Genomic DNA, 13102 nt, shown 5'->3' on the forward strand with positions numbered 1-13102 from the left:
AAAAAACAATACGTTTTTTACACCTGTTTAGAGCTACATAGCTCTTTGTGGATATATAGAATAAGGACAAGCTGGAATGTGTGCTACATTATACATTGAGGGTGGAGTAAAGTAGTCGTTTAATAATCGATACAAAGATACTGTAAATAATAAGTAATTGAAATTTGTATGTTTGATAGCGAAAGGAATTGAAAAGCATTGAAAGCGAAATAGTTGCCCGCAACGAAGATTACAACATGAATATATTTTATATGAAATTGAAGGTGGAGTCAAAAGTTATTTTAATTTTGTTTGATTTCTGTAAGATTGTGTAATGTAAGGAATAGAAAATCTGAAAACACATAGGCTTTTTTCATAAGATGTTTTATAATTGGATCACATCTTTTTTTCCCACTGTGTTGCTTCTTACTTTTATAGAATAAATATAATTGGAAATTCCCTATTGTAAAAGGTTACAGTGTTATAGCTTACAGAATAAATTACTTGACTGTTGCCTAGCAATCAAAACAATCACTATGATTTCATCTACTATTGAATCAATCATTACACAAATAAACATTGTATATGGATTTTTTTCTGTTTTAATTTATTTTGCAAAATAATAAGTACGTCGATAAAATATATTGACTAATTGATTACAGGTACTGTAAGGCCATTTTATTTTCATGGTAATTCCAAAAATAGATTTGTTAAAAAAAGTGCTGGTAAAAACCAACATTACTTTACAGGTCCCTGGATTACAGGTATGTGCACCAACATTACTTTAGAGGACCCTGGATTATGTGCAAGATACCCTGTATGCTACATACTGTGTTTCAGGTCTCCCGTTGCAATGTTTATGCAATGTCATATAAATAAAATGATATAGTTACATAATTATTACAGGTCCCCCTATTATGAACACCTGTTATTTGAAATTATTAAAATAAGCATTGTCAAGTATCACATAGCGTTGGTTAATTATCGTTTGCCATTTTCATTTTACAGTGTACAGTATATCAATACTTAATTGTGAGAGTAGTCAAATTCTTGGAGATATTTCTGTACATACCAGTAAGTTTCACAGATCCTGTCATCATCATATAACATTTGATGAATTCCTTTTTTATGTTATGGTCTATTTTTACAGTGATAAAGCCACAAGAAATAAAGTGGTGTGGTTTTTGCAAGGAAAGAGAACAATCTCTGTTCAAGCCACTGGGTTGTCAAAGGCCTCTGTGAAGAAGTGGTCAGGTTGAAATCTTAACAACCGTACTAGTGGTTGCGGTCCTTATGTCTACAGTAGTACATAGGCCTCATTTCTTTCAGGAGAAGAGAAATACTGTACTATAAGATAGAAATCATTCAAGTGTGACTATTAGCGGTATTAACATGATATACATCACTTTTTGTACTTTTCTATTGGTATTATTTTCTTGAAGGTTTTACAACAAAAGTTTGTTTATAAATAGACAGACAACCTGTATTTAAAAATTCAGGTTATATACTGTACACCGTTAGTTGCATTATGAACCAAAAATGGTACCACCAAATATACCCATACAACCCAACACAAATCCAGTTTCCTTCTTCTTTGTCAAATTCAAGTTAAAAAGGTTTGAACTTTACAATTATTTTCTCAATGGAGACGTGAATTTTTTGTCGTTATTTCCATTTGACACTTACAATGTATACCGCTTTTAAATGCCAAATTTGTTATTGTATTTTTGTGTTAAAAATTATGAATTCATTGATATGCACATGCATAATTAATTTGCAGTTGTATTTTTCAATGTACAGTATTACATTATAAATGTTTTTTTTTTATTTGGATAAGAACCTGATATTCCCAAATATGGTAATGATATGACATCATCATATCCATATATGGGCACATTTTTTTGTCACATAAAGTTTGATAGTGTAGACAGAGCTTTACCAAATATTCACATACATAGTTCAATAGACTATACTGAACATTTTTATAACATCACACGATAGCCTCAAGTTGAAATGTAAATTTCGCGGTATTTCTATAAATCATCTTCTCGTATTTGACTTTCCTGCAGGTATTTTAAACGCATTAATTCCATGTTTGCTCTCTCAGATTATCATGTTTTTTTCTTGGAGCTTTATATTCCTTATGCATGAGTCATAAGAGGATAGTTTCTAAAGGTAACAGTTTTTTTTAGTCAAAAGCTTCTAAATCGGTTTGTTCTGCATATGATTAATCATGAATCGGTGTCATACTATAGATCTTCTTTGAACTTACATACTACTGTACAATCTCGGGAGATAATAAAACTTCCGATGTATATACATTTTTAAAATCATCTTTAATCATGTCTACCTTGCATTAGTTATTATTTTTATATTGTGTTTATTGCACATTCAAAATTGCAACCAGTAAGAAATTATAATTTTCGTTTTTATGTGTCTACAAAAAATGTTGCTAAACATATTTTTAAATATGTAAAAAAAAAAATGTGTACAGTAAGTTTGTTTACCTTTGCTGTATTTGCTATCAGGCCATTAATAGGCCATGATTTTATGTCCTACCTTTAATGGTCATATAGTACTAACTGGGGGATAACCACCTATCTGATGATAGGACAGTGATTAATTTACTATTGGTAATCCGTGGCCACATTGCCTAAAGACATAAAATAAATAAATTCTTAACCTTCCTTCCTCTGCCACCCCCAGAATTGCCCAATTTCTATTTCCTAATTTGTTCAACTTAGTGGTAAAATGCTTGATTTTTACCAGTTTGTCCTGATGTTAGCAAAGTGAAGAATATCGTAAAAAATATACCATATAAGTACTTGCAACTGGGCATTGCACTTTTTTTTATTTATTTTTTTATACCATATTTAATGAGGGTAATCCATCCAGCAATTGCTGATCATTAGGGAGGTTCACAAGACAAACATATACTGTACACAAGATATTCTACAGTACATAATCTTTGGGAGTGGAGTTGTAATTTTGTCAGGACTTGAACCCAGGATCCTTGGAGTGATAGCCAAGCATCATAACCACCAAGCCACAACTCCACATCTTTCTGGTTCCAGGACTCTAAACTGCACAAGCCCGCAAATTAGTAGTAACTCTTTGAAATACAATTATCACAATGCCTCGTGGAAACTAATTAATATTTAATTTTTCCAAAGCCGAAACAAAGATGGGCAATAATCCTAAGTAATCCAATGCCATTAACTAATGGTCCTAGTTGCTAAGCAATAACAGTCCTTGCAATGGCACTCAAACAAAGGCTGATGGAAAACGTGCGCTGAATTGACAAATAAAAGAATTGATGGAAGATATGTACAATGAAAAATCACACCTCAACATCCTTGATACCCACAAAGCATTCTTTGACTGTTTAATTGTACAAAGATAGAATTAACAATTGTTTAAAAAAGAAACATTTTCGTAAAGAAGCATACTGTTCAGAAAATTTTTTTGGAACTTTTCAACTAACATTAGATAATGAGACATTATTAAACAAATAAAGGACAGATTGTCTTTTAAAACAAATCAAGGTTTTTAATATTTTAAACATCATACGATGCCTGAGTTAAATTTATTCATTAATTTTTAAACAAACCAAAGACAGATTATCTACAGTATAAAAAAAAAGACAAAATGGAAAATATTATTACCAATACATAATTTTCACATAAATCTAACTATGTATTCAAGTTCGACTATTTAACGTTTAAAACATTATACGATTGCCCGAGTTAAAATTGTTAAACACTGTACAATGTCTTAAAAGAAATGTAAATTTTTATTTTATTCTTTTAAATTTAAAATGTATTTTAATACAGTATACAGTATTAAACTCCGATTCACAACGATAAGCGCTTAAAGCGCTCATGAGGTTAAAAGTCAAGGTCATTGTAAACAAATTATCAACAAAAAAAAAGTAAATTGAATTTACATGCGCAGTTTGCTGTGCATGAATCGTGACAACAAATTATACAAAATACTCACAACTTTTTTTTAAAAAATATGCTTCTAAATATATAAAAACAATTGTTGAAGTTAGTTTGAAAATAAAATTCGAAAATATAACCGTTTTTCGAAGCACGCTGTTCGAAACGCGACAGGCGCGTTGAATGAATCTAGGCCTAAACATACAACGTAAAATCGTCTAAAATCCATCTTTATTTGTAATAATCACTATTTTGAAGCATGTATACAATAAATGTATAATAAATAAAGATTATGTATCAGTTACAGTGTCTAAATCGTCATATTTCCATGTAAAAATGTGATTTTTCTACCGGAGAAAAGTCGTGACCATGTCCTCACGAGGGCCGCGCCATATTGTTTACCTTTGAATGTAATATGAACCCTGACATGTCAGATGCATTATGGGCATGAAATATTTGTTCAAACTCTGCGCAAAGGTCAGTTTATTGAAGCATAACTTTTGACAAACATTTTGATACCAAACTTGTTTTAATTTCATAAGTTTTCGACGCATTTTCGTCTAATTTTCTGCAAGCTACACATCTAAAATAGCGGACTAAGCTCCCGAGGGATGCCGGTGCGCGTGAGAATCGCGAATTCCAAGTCGCTTTCGGGATGTTATTTTTAACATTCCCGGCGAACAAACAGCGGCGACGACGCTCTCGGGGCGGCTCCCGATAGGCCTAGGCCCCATATGGTCAACCTCGGATGAGCCGGTCTACTAATTTCTTTATAATTTCGAAACCGGTCATTCATAATGGTCAAGTTTGGTCTTATTTTGAAGAGAAGAAATAGGTTCTGATGAAGAGATGAGTTTTATTATAAAATATTTAATATTTTTTGTGCATTTGGTAGTCAAAGATAAATTACAAATTTTTAATAATTTTCCTAAAATATTTCTAAAATTTGCATAATCTATACTCCGCAAAAATAAGTTGTAACACAAATTTGATAACATATTTGGAAATAAAATGTCCTTTCCATTATTTTTCTTTTTTAATTTTTTTAATGTCTGTGTTTAGAAAAAAAGTTAGGGTTAATTATGTGACATATGCTTTTTGGGTCCCCGGGGAGCAAAATAAACTTGGGGGTCAATGGGTTAACAGTGTATAAGCAATCTTGGGTCTATTTTTAAAAGGGTCAGTATGTGGTCCCTCAGTTTGTTGCGTAATTCCTGAACTTATGCGGTAAACAGAGAATAATGAAAGTGCTGTAGCATTACAGTGGATGTGAGATAAGGGGTTGATCGTGCATTTCCTTGTTAAATGTTCCGGGGGAAGTATTAAAAACTTCATGCTGTGTACGAAAAAGGGCGCTGTTTATTTTAGCTTATATAGTACGCTTGCTAGAAATAAGTTCTACTTTTAGGGTAAACAAAATTTAAAATACTGTCTTTTAAAAAAAAATTGGTTGAAATTAAAAAACTTTTTCTAATAATTTTTTTTCGTTAAAACTAATGATCTGGTTCCTGTTTTTATTTTTAAACGAGCATAATTTTAATTAAGTAGAAGGTTTTACTAATTAAGAATTGATTGTTTAATATTTCATTAATGAAACGAAACTCAAACTGCTCAATGGGGACATGTTGTCCTTTGATAGGGTTAAACAAACATCCTCAGTCCCATTCATGTTTACCATTCATAGACCTTTCATAATCATGATATACTCATGCTGCTTAGTTTTTGTCAAGTGCTGTTAATGATTCTTTTAGTCAGTAAGTGATCATTTTACTCTCACTTCCGCATAATTAATATACAGTTTCTATGACGATTCATTTAATTAATACAGTTAACTACTTCCATCTTTTGAGTAACAAATTGTTACTATGACAACAGAATGTAATAATCACAATTAATGATGTTTAAAGATGTATTGTCCCCAAAAAACATGAAAAATGAAGATTAATAAAATCAGACATTGAATAGGTCATTTTGCAGTTATTCACTTCTGTAAAAAAAAAATTTAACAAAATTATTATTTCACTTATAAAAATCGGTTAATTTTAACCAAAAAGCATGTCTGACAGGTAAAAAAAAAATTTAACAAAATTATTATTTCACTTATAAAAATCAGTTAAATTTTAACCAAAAAGCATGTCTGACAGATAATTTAAATATTTTTTGCTTTAAATTACATTTTTTCAGATAAATCTTTTTTTTTTCGATCCAGTTTTTGGTCAAAGTGATTAACTATTACGTGATATTAAAATGGCATATTTAAAAAAAAAATTGAAAAAAAAAAATTGTAGAGGGACAAAATTTCTTTAACGGTTTTTAAAAACTTTTTAATATAAAAAACTTCCGTTACTTTAGAATTGTAGAAACATAGATTAGTTAGTAAGAGTAAGTGTATCGAATAGGATGTTACATATTATGAACACTAAGCTTTCCTTCCACGGTTGAAGCATGGTCGTCGGGTAGATTATGCGGTTAACGTACTTGGTTGTACCCTTCAAACATTGATTAAAAATATGGAAATATGTTTGATACAGTATATAAATCCAAAGGCAAATTACTGAAAAAATTTGACAATGCTGTGGGTATCCGTGGCTGGATCTCAATGGAGATACAGAATAAAATAAGCACTGAAAAAATGACAATGATGTGGCTACCAGTGGGTGGATCTCAATGTAGATACACAATAAAATAAGCAAAAAGCTAAATCAGTCAGAAAAATTAGCAGAGCTTTCGGGCAACACTAGCCCTTCATCAGTGCAAGTGTACTGTTGATACAGTATATTTAAGGATGTGTTCCTTAATATAATATTATTTTTTTTCCATTCTTTTCTTTTTTGGTTAAAATTGGTCGGCCGGATGCCCGGGGAAAGAGGTGCCTGGACATCCTAGCTCTGTTGTGTGCAGAGTGACCATTATATATTATATAGTATGATCCTTAATCGTGTTCACCTCATGAAAATAATTGTACCATTGCACTTATAAACATGCATTCAGTAGTGGAACTGTACAGTACTGTAGCTTGGTGGTTAACATGCTTGCCTTCTAATCCCAATGTCCAGGGTTCAATCCTGACCTTGTGCAGAGTTGTAACTCACAACTCTTTCAACTCCACTGCCTAAGCCTCAAATGAGACTTAGTTTTAAGCATGATAAATTATAAAATACTTTATCCTGTAATTGGCGAGTTACTTGCTGTTGGATGTGTATGAAATAAAAAAATAATAATAATTTATTATATCAGGTACTATAACTTGTGTTATTATACAACAATATTATATTATATATACTGATTGAAAACTGTCACTTAATATGGACAATATGTTCGTTAAACAAGACCCTCTAATGACCAATTAAGAAAAGTCTTTCCTCTTTAGAGGATATGGACTGTATACAAGGAGTGGTACCGGTAATTAATTAATTTAATTAATCTACTCAAGTGGGCACCATGTAATTAATAAATGTCCCTTCAGATTTTGTTTTTTTTACTATCTTCTATGTCAAAAGTGCTGACTTGTTTTTCCTTATTAATATTCATATTCATTGATTGTATCATTGTTGCTAGTAATTTCTGTTCACAACTTTTTCATTAAATCACTGTAAGATGAAAAAAACACCGTTAAGCTCTGTATACACTATCAAACTAGTTTGACAAAAAAGTGTGATGTGCCCAAATATGGTAGTGATATGCCCAAATCTGGTAGTGATAAGACATCATCATGTCCATATATTGGTACTGTACATGACTTTGACTAGTAGTAGACATTACAACGAATACAGAATTTATTTTTGGTAAACTTTATGTTGCGATTATAAGCGCCATTGGCGAACGATACTGTATATTCCAACCCTTAGAAAGCAGGAATAATAATTAAATAATAAAGATTTTCTATAAACTACAAAATAATGAATTTATTTTTCATTACGACTGTGGCACTTTCTCAAGAGCACTACTGGTTTTTCAGAGTGGTACTTGTATTAGATAATTTGATAATATTTACATCTTAGAATGAACACTTTTATTTGTTGAGATCTCAAAATCTTACCACTGTCGCCATATGTAATCATATTACTAAGCTGTAAAGTAAATTAAAATTTGATTAGATGTATAGTATTGATTTTCTAGGGATAATGCAATGGGATATACCATGATGTTTTAGTAGGCCTTCTTGTGTTTGTTAATGAATATTGAAATACTGGCTCTTGAATAATTTCTTTTATATCACAATATTTATTTATTTCTGTCTTTATTGTGAAAACACCTTCAGTATCGTAATACAGTACTGATATCACTGGTGGATCACAACAAAATCAGACATACAAAACTAAAAAAACAACCAAATTGGCAGAAATACAGTATCATGTTTTCCTTCGCCTATTACATCCAATTAATATCCTTTATTAGATTATTAGCTTTATGATTTGAGTGCATGCACTACCAATAAAATTGAAGTGCTTGGTTCGAATCCTTGTGAAGTTTTTTCTAGGACTGATCATAGAAACACCTTGCCATTTTTTTAAGATAAGAAACATACTTCTTACAGTATCTGAAGAAAACTAATTGCAAGCACTGTAAATATATAAATAACAAATTGAACCTTAAAGCACACATTTTCTTTGTTAATTCTGATGTAACCGAATTAATACTAGACTACAAACCGCCGTAATAAATTATTGATTGTTCCTAAAGAATCCATTTGTCTTTTGTGTCGAGACTTTTTGATTGAGTTACAGAACGATCGAGTAACATGATGACTTGATATTCATTTCGCAAAATTAATCTTCAACTTGAAGGCATTTTATTTTGATCATACTGCAGCATCTGTTGTTTAGAAATTGAAACGAGTTTAGGCTACGTTTAATTGACGTAATTTACCAAATTGAAAGTTTATTTTTATTCAGTGAAAAATGTAGATTTGTAGTTACATATTGCTGTTAAGTACAATTATATCTCCTTAAGTAAACAGTTTTAATTATATTAAAGACAAAGCGAAATGAAAAGCATTCCAATGTGCTTGTTATGTTTAGAAAATACATTAACAACATAGAATTATGATTTATAGTTTTAATTGTTCAATGGAAATAATGTTTAAAAACATTTGACATTCTAGTAACCTATGACCTTAGGCCTGAAATTACCTTTACAAAAGTCATAACCTATTTCTTTTCTGCTAATGGTGGTTAGAAGTACTGTATGGCGTTAGAACTTCTCCATGGATACGTTTCTGTGCATGAATGAGAAGCAATTTTTTAACACTACACTCTAGTAACCTATGACCTTAGACCTGACATTACCTTTACAATAGTCTTATCCTATTTCTTTTCTGCTAATGGTAACTGTAGTTAGAAGTATGGTGTTAGAACTCCTCCATGGATAAGTTTTCTGTGCATTATATGACAAACAATTTTGTAACACTACAGCCAACCACTATTTAAAGTGTCCCCTATAATAGGAGCTGTAGTGTGCTTAAGTTATATAGTATGTGTACAGTATAATATAAAACTGACTCCAAATAACAAGAGGCAAGCCATGATAATAATCAAACAAAGATCAAAACATTGAATCATGGCTTGCGTTATTGGAGTTAGTTTTTATACATGTTATTTAAACATAATCGATCAGTGCATCTATTGGTTTTTTGTGTAGTACTGTATATGTTAATAGAAATAAGTAGGTGTTAACTTTGTAGTTATCTGCTTTTTAACACACTACAGTAGGCATGTGATAAAGGCAATAAAACCATGTCCTAGCTTTTAATTTATCAACTGTGAATTCAAATATCAAGTTTGTTTGTTGATGTATTTATTACAAAAACAATTTCACAATCCCTAATGATGGTGTCAGTCACAAGTACATAACATGACAGGATATTAATGCCTAGTAAATCAATCATCTTTAAACCCTGCAGCTCACAAATCTCTAGTTGAAAAAAATATCTTTCAATTAGAAATCTAGACTTGAAATCTTGTCCAGGCCCAACTGTACAGTAAACCACAGCTTACAATCCCCCTGCTTTTTCATATCTTTAGGTGTAAACCTCAAAAGATGACAGAATTTTCAAAACCCCCGTGGCTTAATAAACAATTTGTCTACATCTACTAGTACTAGACCCAGGATGTAAGTTTGTATAATATGATTATGGGTACAAATAAAAAATATATTTTTATTTTCATTTATATACTAAACGTCTTTTTGTTAATAAAAAAATAGTTACTGTATATGAAATTGTTTGATATTTAAATTTGTGGATATTTCTATACTATAAATAACATTATTTTTAAATACTTTTCATTTCAAACATTATAGATATTTATCATTTTTAGAATTGTAATGTGCGATGCATAGATAAACACTTATTCTTTCAAAGTGCCTTTGTTCTTTATGAACCACCATTATCTGTGTCCTCATTCTGATACATATGCAGTTGTAATAATCACAAATTCACACATCCAACAATCAATCATGGCGTTGAATACTAATTCTGAAATAATGCCAAAATGAAATAACAGATTGAAAAATTAAATGTCATTTTAGTAATCGATAAAATAAAGAGCAATTTGGGACTAAGGATTTAGTTATTTTTATTTGACTTTGATGGAATCACTTAAAGATGTATTGTCCACTAAAAACATGAAAAGCAAAGATTAATAAAAAAAACAATATTTTTAATAGGCCATTTTGCAGTTTTAATAAAATTAATCACTTCCATAGAAAAAAAAATAAAGCAAAACAATGTTTTCACTTTATAAAAAGACAAAAATAAACAGTTAAATTCAACCAAAACCATTGAGAAGGAGAGAACACACAATTACAGTATATCTCTAAAACTCTTTCTATACTATCAAACTAGTTTGCCAAAAAAAGTGTGATGTGCACAAATATGGTAGTGATATGCTTAAATATGGTAGTGATATGACATCATCATGTCCATATATGGGCACATCACATTTTGATAGTGTAGACAGAGCTTTAAGCTGCACGATATAAAAATATAATGTTCTGATTTGAACACTATATTTAACTTTGTTTAATTCAATTATGCTTGACATATATACTCAACATAACAACATCATTTCCATGAATAACTGAAATTATACTTTATCTGTGCTAATCTTATGTAAATTTATTTATATTAAGTAACAGGAGATTTTAAATAATATTAGTAAACTTCAACTTTATATAAGTATCTTAAAGTGTACTTGGATTTTTAATTGTTAATTTCCAAAAGTCATTTTGTTTCATCGTTCTACTTGTTGCTATACATCATGTCTGCGATCGTTTAATTAATTTCCCTCCTATTACGCTCCCTGGAGGCCAATTATTAAATCCATTTCGTTAAATCGTCCTCGGCTAGAAATTCCGAAGCATTCAGAGTTCCGGTGAATCTTCTTTGGTTTTGAAGTATTGCGATGTAGATATTTACGTATTTCATTTTAACTTGGTATGCCATTGGCCTGTCTATTTGAGGAATGGATGTGGTGAAGACCTCAAGTTTCATTATTGGATTTATTAATTTTTTTCTTGTGACAAAAAATATTATTAGCATGACTTGGACCTGTAATCTTGGAATTTTTATACAAAGAATTGCATCTATCTAGGTGACGCTAATTTGTAAAAACTGTGGTTCGATTCATTGAAAGAGATATTTGTCTATTGGAAAAACAAGATTTTGAACAGTGTTGGAAAATATTTTTCACCTGTAGGTGGAGAAAAATCGGATTGTTAAACTTGAATATAACTTTTTAAAAATGCCGTCCTTGATTCTTTCTAAATGGCAAAGTTGCCGGAACGATTTTCCGCGTCGCTGTAACTCAAAAAGCACTTTCTATTCAAACGTCTCAGGAAATACGATTTACCAAGGAAAGCTGAGAAGACGCAATGCATTTCGCTTTCCACGGGAACAAGTAACAGTACAGGTATAATGATGTAAACGGATGCGTTATGATGTAAACGATTGTTATCGTGAACGGAAAGTTAATTTTTATAAACCCCCCTCTTTTGGTTTTACTAATTCATGTTGTTTATCGATAATGTTTAACGTAAAAATAAAGTCATAAGATAATTATCGTGAACGGAAAGTTAATTTTTATAAACCCCCCTCTTTTGGTTTTACTAATTCATGTTGTTTATCGATAATGTTTGTAACGTAAAAGTCATAAGATAATTATCGTAAACAGAAAGTTAATTTTTATAAACCTCCGTTTTTAGTAATTACTAATTCATGGTAGTTTTTTATCGATTATCTTAACATGAAATTAATGTCATGATAAATGTAGTTATCAAAAACTGAAAGTTAAATTTTATTTTCTTTTTTAATTATTGTTTTACATTTTTTACACAGGAATTAAAAATTTATAAAAATAAATGTAGTTTTGCTGCCAACTTCAAGCTTGGAAATTAAAAAATGAAATTCAAATGTATTCAGTATTTGACGCATTTCTTTTATCCAAGAAATCTTTCTAATTTTACTTTACTATTTCTTTGTTTTTGCAGAATAATGACCACGATACCTCACTTCATTTTGCTGCACAATATGGACATACTGATGTTGTTTCTTTGCTTTTGGAGGTAAAATTCTAATTATTAAATAATAAAAATACATTATTTATTTTGCCAATCAATCAAATAATCTTAATTGCAATCAGTATACAACAATATAAGATTGGATATCTACAATTCATATCAATACATAAACAGTACCAAAACAGAAAACTAGACAGAAATACATCCAAGGTGACAACAAAAAACTGTACATTAAATATTAACAAAGCTAAATTAAAACCGTAACAATCAAACATGACTTTGAGTTTTTTTAAATTAAAATTTCACAAAATACAAAATATATATAAACGAAAAGATATAAAAGGAAAGGAAAGACCAAATAGGTACTACTGTAAACACCTTTGCTAGTTGGTCAACTCCAAAAAGACAAATAAAAACAAATTCAAAAACATTATTACGTTTACAACATCAATATTAAGAAATTGACCATATTACATAAATAAGAAATTGACCATATTACATAAATAAGAAATTGACCATACATAAATAAGATATTGACCATATTACATAAATAAGAAATTGACCATATCATATAAATTAGTTATTCAGACAGATTTTTAAAGAAATTATAAAGTAAAATTATGAGTCAGGAGCCATTTTATGATTACAGATTATATAATAATAAT

General features: G+C 30.1%; 1 protein-coding gene across 4 annotated transcripts in view; it reads left to right on the forward strand.

The window, feature by feature from the left end:
• LOC144847949 (uncharacterized) overlaps nucleotides 1-13102 on the forward strand; it is a 78871-nt gene that overhangs the window by 7744 nt on the left and 58025 nt on the right. For all 4 annotated transcript variants that reach the window (XM_078704562.1, XM_078704565.1, XM_078704563.1 and 1 more), the window contains exon 4: nucleotides 12408-12482. In XM_078704562.1, the coding sequence (XP_078560688.1) occupies nucleotides 12408-12482 (75 nt within the window). The remainder of the gene's footprint in view (nucleotides 1-12407; nucleotides 12483-13102) is intronic.

This window comes from Antedon bifida, chromosome 7 (genome assembly GCF_963402885.1).
Source record: "Antedon bifida chromosome 7, ecAntBifi1.1, whole genome shotgun sequence".
Lineage (NCBI taxonomy): Eukaryota > Metazoa > Echinodermata > Crinoidea > Comatulida > Antedonidae > Antedon > Antedon bifida.